General features: G+C 46.8%; 1 protein-coding gene across 8 annotated transcripts in view; it reads right to left on the minus strand.

Annotated features, from left to right (window-relative positions):
- The window catches only part of NLRC5 (NLR family CARD domain containing 5), a 103583-nt gene extending 94286 nt beyond the window's left edge, over positions 1-9297 (minus strand). For 5 of the 8 annotated variants that reach the window (XM_023726880.1, XM_023726881.1, XM_023726882.1 and 2 more), the window contains exons 1-2: positions 9216-9248; positions 7635-7845 (exon numbers count right to left, since the gene is read on the minus strand). In XM_023726880.1, the coding sequence (XP_023582648.1) occupies positions 7635-7637 (3 nt within the window). In that variant the 5' untranslated portion in view covers positions 7638-7845; positions 9216-9248. Of the gene's footprint in view, positions 1-7634; positions 7846-9215 lie in introns of all 8 variants that reach the window. The other 3 variants (XM_023726878.1, XM_023726877.1, XM_023726879.1) reach the window with 3 other exon arrangements.
- Between the last annotated feature and the right edge of the window lie 4637 nt (positions 9298-13934).

The raw sequence follows: 13934 nt of genomic DNA on the forward strand, positions 1-13934 counted from the left end.
TGTTAACCATTGTCATAGGGCAACGTGTGTACTAACTGTTAAATGAGAAACTGTTTTGTTCTGTAAGCCTTCATGTAAAGTGAGACTAGCAGCACTATTGGGAGACCGTAGTCAATGTCACTGAACAGTGCATGTAGGAATTTTTGAAATGGTGTATCTTTGGCTATGTATATTTTCACCAAAAAAAAAATGGTCAAGAAGGGAGAGGGTTGACATGTGGAGTTGTTAACCAATGTCATAAAACAATATGTGTACTACTGTTTCATGAGAAACTATTTGTTCTGTGAGCCTTCACCTGAAGTACAATTAAAAAAAAAAAAATTCAGTTCTGGAGTTTTTAGGTCCCCATCTTCTTCCTCAAATGCTATCATCTATTGTTCTAAGTCCAGAAGGTCTTCATCGGGTAGTTCTTCAGTTGTGATGGTTTTCCTTTTCTCTGATGCATCACCAGCATTTGTACTGGATTTACGCTTTGGAGGCATGGTTACCAGGGTAAATAAGAGGAAAATTTAAGCCAAATACAAAGTTACACGCTCAACACAGTTTTAATGGCAACTTGATCAGACTTAAAATGGGGGACGGCGTTCTCCTTCCTCCAGCTGACAACTGCTGAAGCCGCAGAACGTTTTTCATGAGCATCACAAAGTAGTGCACCCGTTAGTTATTGGAACCATTGTATTTCACTCAAATTTTCATACAATAGGCTCTATGGCAGTCCTTTCATAAGTACAAGTTGTGTCTAAGTCGGAAGTTTGTAACACAGGGACTGGCTGTAATGTTGAACGGTAGCTGGGTATTGCTGCCTGCTCAAGACTGATTCTCCCTTTGTTGAAATGGAGGTCGCCTTACAGACATGTTAGCGCCGGGCTGAGACTTTCTCTTTGACTAATCAGAAAGGGTTAAAGAGAACTGAAAAGAGAACGACTTTCTTGCTGTATGATTCAATAATATAACGCCCTGACCATGCACCTCCTATTATGAAGCATTGGTGGTTCAGTGGTAGAATTCTCACCTTTCGTGCCGGAGACCTGAGTTCGATTACCACCAATATACCTCATGCATGGCCACCACCTCTCTGTCATTGGAGGTTTGTGTGTTGCTATAATGCTGAACAGGTTTCAGCAGAGCTTCCTTTCAGACTAAGGTGGGCTAGGAAGAAAGGCCTGGTGATCAACTTCCAAAAATCAGCCAGTGAAAACCTTATGGATCACAACAGCCCAATCTGCAACAGATAGTGGGGATGGCACAGGACCAGGACCGGGCAGTGTTTTGTTCCATTGTGCATGAGGTCACCATGAGTTGGAGGCCAAACTGATGGCGGCTAATAACAACAACCCATGCACCTCCTAAAATCATCTTGCTGACTTCCGCTGGTAGGAGTCTGGGTAAACATTGACCTGTCTATTTCAAGATGGGTGATCCTGAGGCCCAGAACTGCATAGGGCGCCTTCAAGAACTCAGAGAAAAGGGCACTTCTAAGAGATACATAAACCATCAAGTGATTTCTCTCTTCAGACAAGGCATCCTGATAATGTCTGAATGCCTCCGAGACCCCACTCCCCAAGATTTGAACTTCCTTCCATTTTGCCATAAGAAGCAGAAGGAACCTGCCAGGGACTGCTGCGGACATACATATGCCATCCCTCCACCCAGGGGCAGCTGGGTGTCCTGCAGAATATCGGGTCTCTGTGTGTTGGGGAATCAGGCAGTTTCCTGGCAGCCTGCTGCCTCTATCCATGGACATAGTCCTTTTGGAGAGAAATTAGCAACACTGTCTCAAACGCTTTAAAATAAAAGTCCATATATCTGTTTAGAAGTCCATTTTAAGAATCTAGCGTAAGGAAATAATCCAGAATGTGAGCAAAACTCTAGCTACAAAGGTGTTCACCATAGTGTTGTTTATGTATCGATGCCAGTGGGGGTAGCCCTACCTTTCCTGATGTAGGTGAAATGATTCAAATACCAGCCTACCCGCAATACCACAGCCTGGGAATGCCCGGCGATAGGCTGAGGGATTGTAATGGCTGAGGGCTCTTGCTTCAGGTTCAACCTTCATTAAATTACGTGCAAAAAAAAAAAACAACTTACAGTCCACGAGTACCACAGCCTCCACCAGACTGAGTCCAGCACAGCTAGATGGTGCCCGCCTACCACCACCGACGGCCCTGACAGGGATCACAGTAGAGGGTCCTGGACAGAGCTAGAGAAAAATGTAGAGCAAACTTCTAACTCACAAAAAAAGACCAGACTTACTGATCTGCCATTGACTGAAGAAACCCCGAGACTATGGCCCCCAGACACCCTTTTAACTTAGTACTGAAGTCACCCCTGAGGTTCACCCTTCAACCAAAGATTAGACAGGCCCATAAAACAAAACGAGACTAAATGGGCACACCACCCCAGGGGCAAGGACGAGAAAGCAGGAGGGGACAGGAAAGCTGGTAACAGGGAACCCAAGATCAAGAAGGGAGAGTGTTGACAGGTCATGGCGTTGGCAACCAATGTCACAAAACAATATGTGTATTAATTGTTTAATGAGAAACTAATTTGCTCTGTAAACTTTCATCTGAAGCACAATAAAAAAAAAATAAAAACTAATTAAAAAAATAATGTTACAACGGAAAAAAAAAAAAAACCCAACAGTTGCCAGATGAGAAGGCAACGAGGGGAAGGGAAGTTAGACCAATGGAAACAGAGCAAACAAAGTAGAAACGTTGAGAATGCTGACACATTGTAAAAATTGTAACTAATGTTATGGACAATCTGTATAAAAATTCTTAAATGAGACCCTAATTTGCTACATAAACTTTCACCTACAACACAATAAAATATTTAAAAAAAAAAAAATCTTACAGGAAGCATTTGTGACCACACCAAGTTTTAAACAACTTCTCTTTTTCTTCTCCACCCACCCCCTCCACCCTGCCTTCTCCTTTTGCCATTCCTGCTACCCAGCTGACACTTTCTCCAGACATCTTCATGGTTCATAGTTCTCTCCCTCACTCCTATCAAGTCTCTCCCCTCAAGTGTCCCAAATGCTCCTTATGAGAAAGCCTGCCTAGCCCCTGCCCGGAACACTGCCTCCCCCGTGCCCAGCAGGCTCTGTCCTCTCACCTGCCTGTTATCCCACACCACACTTGCCACCACTGGATGTCAGATTGTATGTCTTTGTTTACTTGCTTATTGTTGGTCTCCCCCAGGCACATCAGTCCCAAGGGGCAGGGACTTTGCTGTGTTCCCAGCCACAGCCAGGACCCTAGAGCATGCAGAAGCTCAGTAGACACGTGCCGAATGGATTAATGAGTGCAGGGGTGGGGAGAGGAGGAGGGGGTTGTGTTGTGAGTACTCATCTCACAAGGAACAGGAGGCCTCACGTGACCAACAATGCCCTTTGGCCATCCCACCCCCCAGAAGTTTCCTGGGGTCTTCTCCCAGTGTAGCCTAGCCTCTCTCCACCTTCTCCCCCTCCTCCCTTCTCTCCTCTCTCCAGTCAGAAGCCAACAGAGCACCCTCCCCTCACCCCTCCTCTCACACACTCCATGCAAAGCAGTGTTCTCTCCTTGGATGTCCTGGTCCCTGCCGACAGTGACAACCTTGCACACAGGTCCCACCCACCCCAAGGTCCATCAAGGCATTTTCTCAAAAATAATTCCTCCCCTGAGAGAACTTCTGGAGAGAGATTTTGAAACAATTAAGATGTCACACTTTGTTTATTATATAAAGAAGGGAAACATTACATGTGTAATAAGAGAAAATGTGACCCAATCTAGATATTCAACAATGGTAGATATGGTTCTGCCATTCAACGGACAACCATTCAGCTCTTTCAAATGATGTTATATACAGTATGATTCCAACTATATGACGTTCTGGGAAAGGCAAAACCATAGAGACAGTAAAAAAGATAAGTGGTTTCCAGGGGCTCAGGGGGAGGGAAGGAGGGATGAAGAGGAGGAGCACAGGATGTTTTAAGGGCAGTGAAACTATTCTGCATGATACTGTAATGGTGGATACATGATATTATGAATTTGTCAAAACCCATAAAACTGTACAACACAAAGTGTGAATCCTAATGTAAACCATGGACTTAAGTTAGTAATAACGAATTAATGTTGGTTCCTCAATTGTAACAAATATGCCATACACATGCAAGATGTTAATAACAGAGGAAACTGTAGGGAGTGGGGAAAGGAGAAGGGGTATATGGGAACGCTCTGTACTTTCTGCACAATTTTTCTGTAAACCTAAAACTTCTCTAAAAAATAGTGTATTAAAATTTAAAAAGTAAATGATGTTACACTCGTATCACAAAGAGATAATTTCCTTAATATGTAAAGTGCTTTTACAGCTCCATAGGAACAAAGACCAACAAATCCAATAGAAAAAAACAGCAAAGGATACGAACAGTTTATGGAAAAGGAACTACGGATGGCTCTTAAATGTTTGAAAAGATGTCCAATCTCATTCATAATAAGAGAAATGCAAAAAAGACACCACTATTCGTCTCGGAGGTTTGCAAATATGGAGAAGTTTAATAACACAGGGTATTGGGGAGGGTGTGGGAAGCAGGCACTCTCACACACAGCTGGTGGGAGCGAAGATTAGTACAACACTTACGGAGGGTAATCTACTCATGTTTATCAAAGTTCAAACTGGACATTCCCCTTGACCTTGCCAATCCACTCTTGGATGTTTGTCCTAAAGACCCACTCCTTCACACACAAAAACGATTCTTGTACAAGGATATTCATTATGACACTATTTGGAAGGGCAAGACACAGGAAACAATCTAAATGTCCACTAATAGTTAAACCCAACATAGAACAACTATACAATGAAATACTGTGTAACTGTTAAGAAGAAAAAGAAAAGTGGCAGCCTTTTTTGTTTTGATGTGGAAATATTTCCAAAATACATTGTTAAGTATCAAAATAAAAAGCAAGCAAGCAAGCAAACAAACAAACAAACAAAAAGAACCAAGATAGAGGACACTACACAGAATATACTCATATCTGTGAAAAGAGGAAATGTTTTATATATTCGTGTTTGTAAAGACCCACCCAGACTATTTTTGGAAGGAGACACAGACCCTGATAATATCGGTTGCCTTCAGGGAGGGTAAGTACGCGGCTGGAAGACATGGAAGGGGGGATACTTACTTTTCACTATATATTCTTCTGTATGTTTTATACTTTGTACTATATTTATGTGTTAGCTACTGAAAAATTAAACAATTTAAGAAATGATATCATAGGAGATATTTAATTCTCCTTTAATACATAATTCCATTATATATTATCTAGTGTTAAAAGTTTGATTCCATTTTTGTTTTTATATACGATTCCGTATATATTAATATACACACACAAAAAAAGTCTGGAAGGAAATAAACCAAACTGGTCATCGAGATCATCTCTGAGTGTGAACTCAATCTTTCCTTAGGCTCCTTTAAGCTCTCTTTTGCCAAAAGTCAGAGCATCCCAGCCAGAAGGGCTGCTAAAGGCCTTTCTGGGGACACCTCCTGAGTCTGGGAGTTTATCGGAAGACTCACGAGATGGAATGGGGCCCTGTCACAGACAGTCAGGCTTGTGACAGGCAGGATGAATGACTAAACTCATGCTTCCCCAGACTTTCCTCCCATCTCCCCACCAAGAGAACCTGCTGGCTTCATGACTGGTCAACAAGAGTGAGAGGATGACCACAGAACAGAAGAGGAGCCTGGGGTCAGAGATGGCCAGGAGAACTAAGCTCACATCCACACCCACCTTCCAGATCCACAGAGATCTTGAGAACACTTAGGGCTTCCCTAAGTAGCAGAATGGGGGTTCAGGAAAACTTTACCCAGCTCTCAAGAGCCCAGAAATTCTAAATAGCATACGTGTTACACAGTCATGCCAATTGCACAAGTGAGAAAACATTCCCAGAGAGTGAAGTCCCACATATAACCAAGCACTTGCCTGCCTCACCACTTCTGCCTGGTTTTAGATGCAGTGGATGGCAGAGACATGTCCTCCAGGGTAGTCTTAAACCTACTGCTATCGAGTCGATTTCAACTCATAGCGACCCCACAGGGTTTCCAAGGCAGACTGCCACATCTTTCTCCTGAGGAGCCACTGGTGGTTTTGAACTGCCAATCTTTCAGTTAGCAGTCGATCACCTTAACCACTGCACCACCAGGCCTCCTCTAGGGTAGTCTTAGGGACCCAAAAAGCTTCTCTTCTCCAGACAGCCTGTACCAACAGCCAGACTGATCAAATTTTCTGATTTTTTCTTTTTTCACGTTCAAATCATCTGAGCATTTCCCCTGTGCTCTGAGTCTTAGCCACATCTACTTTGGGGTCTGTTGATTTTGGGCCACAAGCCAATACTAAAAAAATAGATTCAGCAAAGAAACGCGGTAGCTTCCACCATCAGAGCTCTATGAAAAGCTGTTACAAAGCATTTGCACTTGCATTAGTTTCTCAATGCTTAGTCCAACTCTGTGTATAAGGCAGAGGAAATGCTGGGATGGGAAAAGGCATGTTGACGAGTTTTTGCTGAATTTTCTCCGGAAGAGACGGACTATATTGTTGGGTGGGGAGAGGCTGACCTTGGACCTGCAAACATCTGGACACCTCTGTCCTGGAATAAGGTTAAGTATACTGTGAAACTTCCAAAGAACTTTCCCTTCTGCTTGTCTGCCTTCATTAAGGACTCAACCTCACACTTGTGTGGTACTTTAATTCAAGACTCAATTATTTTCTGCTTTGAATTTTTTGTTGATGCCATGTGTTTTCTTTAATGGAAACATGCTGAATCATTGTGTTGTTGAATTTTTGGTAGGTAGTATGGATTTTTTTTTTCTTTTTGCCCCCACCAACAATCCTACCCTCTGAGTCCCTAGGGACATACCTTGTCCCACTAATTGTACCCCAGGTTTCCCCTAGAGTTCAGAGCGACATACAGTGTCCCAAAGAAAAATTTTCAAAATTTCTATGTTTCCTACCAAAAATGCACACATCTCATACAATACCCTGTAGAAATAGTAATTTGCAGCATATGCCCGTTTTTTTGGTTTCAAACAGTCATAAAGGCTCAACTGCCCCGCAGGGTTTCCAAGGAGCGGCTGGTGGATTCAAACTGCCGATCTTTTAGGTTAGCAGCAGAACTCTCAAACACTGTGCCACCAGGGCTCCATACCTACGCAGGGTGTGTCTGAAACCTATTCACGTTTGAGATATAAGATCAGATTAGACACAGAGAAGCAAGCACAAAAGAACGGGAAGATACAGTTCTCACGGACATCACTAAGATCTTCCAAGAAGAAGCTGAAATAAGGATTTTCCTCCAAAGCAGACAGACGGAGCCTTCCCCTAGAGTTGGCACCCTGAATTCAGACTTCTAGCCATTTACACTGTGAGAAAATAAATTTCTGTTCATTAAAGCCAGCCATTTATGGTATTCCTTTTACAGCAGCACTAAGAAAGTAAAACAACCAAGCACTTGGTATACGTCATCTAATCTAATCCATGAAACACCCTTTGAAGGATACCTTACCATCTCAGTTTTATAGAAAACCAAGGTTCTGAGAGAGGAAATGGCTACCCCAAGGTCATCCAGCAAATACAACATGCTGAGGGCCCCTGTCTGCCTACCATGCCAGGTGCCACTCAATCTTGTGCTGAATTTCTGGAGAGGAGGCAGGTGGGTGAAATCAATGGCTAGTCGGCGCTGGAGTCCGGTGAGGTTTGAAGGAAGTGCACTGGATGGGGAGTCCAGGTGTACCCTGAAATCATCAACCTTACCTCCCGCCTCTGTTCGCTGGCAAAGAGACCAAGTCTAGTGCTTTTCAAGATTTATTTCTCCCTTAAAAAAAAAAAAAAAAATCAAACCAAATCCATTGCCATCAAGTAGATTCCAACTTACGGTGACCCCGTGTGTTACTGAGTAGAGCTGCTCCATAGGGTTTTCTTGGCTGTAATCTTTATGGGAGCAGATCACCCAGGCCTTTCTTCCACAACACTGCTGGGTGGGTTCAAACCACCAACTTTAGGTTAGTAGTCAGAACAAACCATTTGTGTCACCCAGGGGCGTCATTGCCACCTTAGAGGCAAGGAAAGGCAGTTTGGAGGGACAAGTCGCTGGGTACTGGCCTGGGCTCCACCCCACCTCCTGCCACCCCCAGATCTACGGAGGCTGGTTTTCAAGCTGCTTTTAAAGTCAGCAGAACCCTCAACCTTTTAAAAAGGAAACTTAAGAACCTCAACTTAGAAAAGGGGCGCTCTCCAGCAACTCCAGCCCCTCTCCAATGACCACCTAGCAAACAGCTGGTCCTGGCCTCCCTAGTGGGGAAGTGGCCGAAAGCCCCATGGAAGTGCAAAAAGCCAGTAACAAGACAAAACCCAGGTTTTTCCCTATTACTTAAGAAGTGAAAATGTCCATTAGAAATAGTCTGTAGAGGTTCGACATTAAGGAATTATCGCCCAGTTGTTTCAGGTATGTTGATGGTAGCCTGGTTTTGTTTTTGAAAGGACTATATCTTTTAGTACATTCTGAAATATGTTGGTTGGGACGCTATGGTGTCTGCTATTGTTTCAAAATAATGGCGGGAGGGAGGGTGAAATTGTAATGAAACTGGGGCTAGCTGTGACAAGACAACGGTGGAAGCTGACTGGTGGCCACATGGGGATTCATTATATCAAACTCAGAAAGTTCATATGGCTCAACCTAATTCTATTTCTTCTACTTTTGCATATGCTTGAAATTTTCCGTAATAAAGTTTTTTTAAGTTACAAAGTCTGAATTGTGCATAACGAACAGTACGACTTCCATAAGTCTTTATAAAAGCAATTGAAAGTTGAAAAGGGAAAAAGCAAAAGAGCGTGGCTCCAAGTTGGTGACCGGCAGGAGGGAGCGCAGCCACATCCCCCGGCCTCCCAACCCAGGAGATCCCGGTCTGCCTTCACCTGTGATTCGCAACTCATCCCCCAAACTCCCCAGGGTAGCAGGCTGTACGATGCCCCGGCCACGGCACCCCATCTGCCCACCAGTCCTCCGGTCTGTCTGTCGGTCCTTTCATTCGTACATCCACCTGGCTATCGGTACGTTCCACCTCAAGGTCCCCTGGCATCCTCTCCTGCCCTTTCCGGGCAGGATTTGAACCTCAAACCTCCCCGCGCCCCTCACCCCTCGCCTCAGCCAGGGACCCGCAGCCCCGCGGAGCTCAGTGCACTCACCGGCTGCTCCGAGCATCTCCGCGCTCCGCCAGAAACTGAAAGTAGGCGCGCCCAGAACCTTTCAGTGAATGCAGAGCACCGGCAGGCAGCCGCAGCCGGGAAATCACGTGGATTAGAGGCAGCAGCCACAGAGCGGGCGTTGGCGCGGGCGGGGGCCAGGATGGGCAGGGGCGGACATACCCGCTTCCCGCACACGCTCGCCCGGGACGCTCAGCGCCACTTTGCGGGGAGGACCCAGGGACAGCCCTAGAGGACGCGGGGTCGCTCGCCCCTTAGGTGGACGCGAAACTGAGGCAGAGGAATGGGGTTGGCAACACAGGCACACCCTGGGGTGGGGTCTACCTCTCCCTGCTTCCTCGGAAACTAGGAAGGATGGGAGGGAGGAGCTCGCTGGCTGTGCAGGAGGAGCAGTCTAAATCAGGGGTCCTGACTCCCAGCCTGAGGTGGTCTCCAGGACGTGAGAGGAGAGGAGAATAACGGCAGTAATAATGGGGCTTATTACCTGAGCCCTTACCTGGCCAGATGCCGGCTAAATACTATACAGAGATTTATTTATCTTATCCTCAAGGTAATCCTAAAATGCAGGTGCACGTATTATTACCCCATTTTACAGATGAGCACACTGAGGCTCAGAGAGGGGAGAGGTGAAGGAATTTGCCTAAGTCACACAGTGAATCACAGGCAGAGAGGAGGAAGAGAGGGGAGCAGGGAGAGAAGGGGAGGGGAATAGAAGGGGGTGGAAAGAAGGGAAGGCTGCTCCCTCAGGAGAGGGTCAAGGGCAGTCCTGAAAACTGGTTCCGTTCCTTGGCTTCTTGGGCACCTCCTGGGACACCAAGCTCCCCTCCTTCTGCAGAGGACTTACTCACTCTTTGGACAGATCTTTCTGCTAGGAAGGTGTTCCTGATGTTGAGCCCAAACCCACCTCCCTGTGTCCTCCCCACGGTGGGGCAAGCAGCATTCACTCCCAGACCACCTCTGCCCCCCCCCCAAGTCAGCCGTGGGCGAGGGTTCGTGGGTGTGAGGGCACTGCAAGGTAGTTGTCAAGAGCACAACCATCAGCTACAAACACACCTGGTTTCAGGTCCCAGCTCTTCAATTTACTGGCTGTGTTACATTGGCCATGTGCCTTTACTTCTCTGAGCCTTAGTTTTGTCATCTGGCATATGGGGATGATAATAATAATAATACCTCCATAAAGACTGGTCATGAGAATTTGATGACCTTAAGTTGGGGCTGATGCAGTCTGTGCCTGAAACTCATGAGCTGTCCTTCCATTTTTGTCCCCATCTCCAGGTCCCACATCCCTGAGATTCAAGTTGCCCCCTCCTAGGACCAACTGGGATATCTAGAAGTCATGGAAGCAGGGGGTGGGAAGGGTATGGACTTTGCAGTCAAATTGCTTGTGTGTGATTCCCAGCTCTGCCACTTCTAGCTGCATGACCTCAGGTAAGTGCCTTGACCTCAGTTTCCTTGTCTATTTAATGGGCTTACCAGCCTCCACTGGCCTCTGCAAGATGTGGTAGGGAATGGATGAGAACATGGGTGATCAGCTGTACACATGGGAGGGGTTGGATGTGCGTTTCAGTTGAGTTCCTGTTCACTTAGCACCTACTGTGTGCTTGGCCCTACATGAGGTCCCAGGAGAGACTTTGGCCTGTTCCCCACTTCAGAAGAAGAGACAATGAGACAGGTAGATAAATAACCACAATCCAGAGATTGTGCTCCAGAGAGACAAATGCTGACCGTTTGTAGACGCATTTAATCCTGAACCACTCCACAAGGTGGATAAGACAAAGGCCATTGTACTATTTGGTGGATGAAGAAGTTGAGGACCAGATAGGTCAAGAAAGTTGCTTAAGGTCACAGAGCAACCAGGAGACAGAGCTGGGTCTTGAACACAGTTCTCACAGAAGGGTGCTAGGGGAGCTACCTTCCCAAACTCTCCCCCTCTTCAGCCTGGCCTGTGGCCTAAAAGTCTATTATTAGTACAGTTGTTCCTGTGGGATTGGTTCCAGGACTTGCTCAGATACCAAAATCTGGGGATGCTCAAGTCCCATATGTAAAATGGTGTAGTATTTGCATATAACCTACGCACATCTTCCCGGACACTTCGAATCATCTCTAGATTACTTATAATACCTAATACATTGTAAATGCTATGGGAATAGTTGTTATACTGTATTGTTTAGGGAATAATGACAAGACACTAGATGAACAACGCTTTAAACGAGTGCTGGAGAGAGACCAAGGATCTGTGAAATGGTGGAAGGCAACAGCAGGGCATGCCTACGCATCACTTCATTCATGTGGATTCACTGTAGTGTTCGGTGAGGGGCAAATTCAAGTTTTGGTTTCTGCAACCCCTGTGCCCCAATATTTTTCCATCTGTGTTTGGTTGAATCCGTGGATGTGGACAGCCAACTGTACGTAGCTCCTCAGGCTGAAGGATAAAAGCCTCTCCCAATATAAGCGAAATGCTTATCAGTCATTTACACTTGAGTGTGAAGAAGCTAATCAGATTTTAGGGGTGGAGATCAGAGGGAATCTTGAGTGTTTGGACTCTCCGGTAGGAAACAGGAGGTTTGCAAGGAGAGACTGACAGCAGAGGGAACATAGGAGGCAGCTGGGGGGCAGAATCAGGGGGAACCAGGGCATGGAGCCCACATTAACTGGGCACCTGTGTGTGCCAAGAACCTCCTCTCCATGAAGTATAACAATACTGGCATTCGTAGAGTGCTTATAATATTCCAGACACTGTTCTAGGAAATTGAGGCAGAAACTAAATAACACACCTGATATTACATAGTTGGAGGTGGAGGAGCCGAGATCAGGACCCAGGCAGGCCAGCTCCAGAGCCATGCTATTGGCCACGGTGCCATGCTCCGGCAAGGCTAACCCAGTCCCCATGAGAGCCCTATGCAGGAGGAATTATTATCATCCCATTTAACAGGTGAGGAAACTAAGGCACAGAGGGCCCAGGATGGCAGAAGTAGTGATTGGTGGTTCTGGGATGTTGCCCAGGTCTGAAGGCCACATCTTCTCCCTACACTTCCCACTTGCCTGAGGCCTGGTCCCAAACACCCTGCCACTCTGCCCAGGGTCAGCAGCCCAGGCAGTAGGATGTGCTTCCGGCTGCTCCTGGCCTTGGGCAGCTCTTGTTTTCTCCCTGCAGGGAGCAGCAGGCACAGCCTCCTCCCTTGGGTGACTCTGGGAAGAAGTCCTTGGATGACTGGGGCAAGGCCTCGCCCATGCTGGGAGGACTTCCTGGTCTTGCCAGGCCCAGGCTAAAGCTTCAGGCAGGACAGAGGGACCAGGACTTGGGAGAGCAGTTCAGTGCTGTTCCAGCAACCTCTTCACCTTTGGGACTCGGCTTCCCCATCTTTAAATGCATTCCTTGGGCAGTACGGTGGCGTGTAAGGGCCCTCTCAGCTCAAACCTAGGGGAGAAGGAAGCTGGGAGTAGAGGGTGTACCTACCTTCCTTTCTAGAGCAGAAACGAGCCCCAGGGCATTCTGGTGAAGGATACTGGCTGGGCTGGGGTCCACAAGGGGCAGGACGCCAAGGAACTTCTCTGCCTGCCCTTAGTGATGATAAAATTTATACACAAGGAAGCAGCTGGCCAGGGCTGCCAAGATATTGTCAACTTGGCATCAAGGGAGAGCCTGGGGTTTTCCAGCCCTCTCCAGGGGACGCTGTCTGGGGAGTGAGGCTTCTGACAGGGACATGACCCCAAAGGCTAATATCTCAAGGCTTGGAATTTCCACATTGGAGTCAGTGATGGGTGAATGGGTGAGACGGCTTTGACTCTGTCTGCCAAGCGCCGCTGTGAAAGCCTGCCTGCCCCCTACAAGTGGACCTACTCAGCTTAGTGGGTCAGACGTTCGCATTGGGCCCTGAGAAAAAAGAGAAACAGGCCTAGGAAGAAAGCACTTGGAGGGGGAGGAGTTGGGAGGGACCTGGTTCAGAAGATTGTACCCTCCCCTCAAATCATCCCAAACCTAAGGGGGCATCCCACTGCCAAGCTCCACCCCAGCCCCCGCTTCCTGGTCATCTGTCCTGACCTTTAAAGTAAAGGCCGTGTCCCCCTTGCCATCTTCATGATCTGGGCCCTGCCTATCACTCAGGCCTCATCTCTCACCCTCTGCCCTTTGCTCTCTGTGCTATACCTGCCTTCTTTAAGTTTCTTGAAGCTGTCATGCTCCCTTCTACCCTAGGTCCTTTGCACTTCCTATGCTTTTCCCCACCCTGCTTGGCCAACGTAGCAGGATGCATCTTCTTCACACACACCCCTTCTGGAGTCTGGTACCTCCCAAGTCTAAGATGAAAAGAGGAAACTTTTTGTATTGTAGTTGGAGGATGGGAAGCAGAAGATACTCTGAGCATAATAAGATAGGCTGGAAATATGCTCCTGAGAGTCTTCTCTTCCATATAGAAGTCTGATTTGCTTTTTGAAGGCCTCATGCTCATCCTTATCCTCCTCCTCCACAGAAACCAGACCTCTATTTCCCCCATCCTCCCACACTTCCTGTCCAGCACTGGAACCACATGGAACAGAGAATGTGAACACTCATGCAGGAGGCTGGTCAGAAAAGAAGATAAGAACTTTGATGGTGAGTGGGCAAAGGGACTGAAAGGACCTGGGGGAGCAGAGAGAGGGGGTCTGAGAGAGGCTCTCTGTTGACCAAAGAGGCAGCCACATGTTGAGCCCCAGCATCTAGGT

The sequence above is a fragment of the Trichechus manatus genome, unplaced genomic scaffold (assembly GCF_000243295.1).
Source record: "Trichechus manatus latirostris isolate Lorelei unplaced genomic scaffold, TriManLat1.0 scaffold00014, whole genome shotgun sequence".
In the NCBI taxonomy this organism is placed as follows: Eukaryota; Metazoa; Chordata; class Mammalia; order Sirenia; family Trichechidae; genus Trichechus; species Trichechus manatus.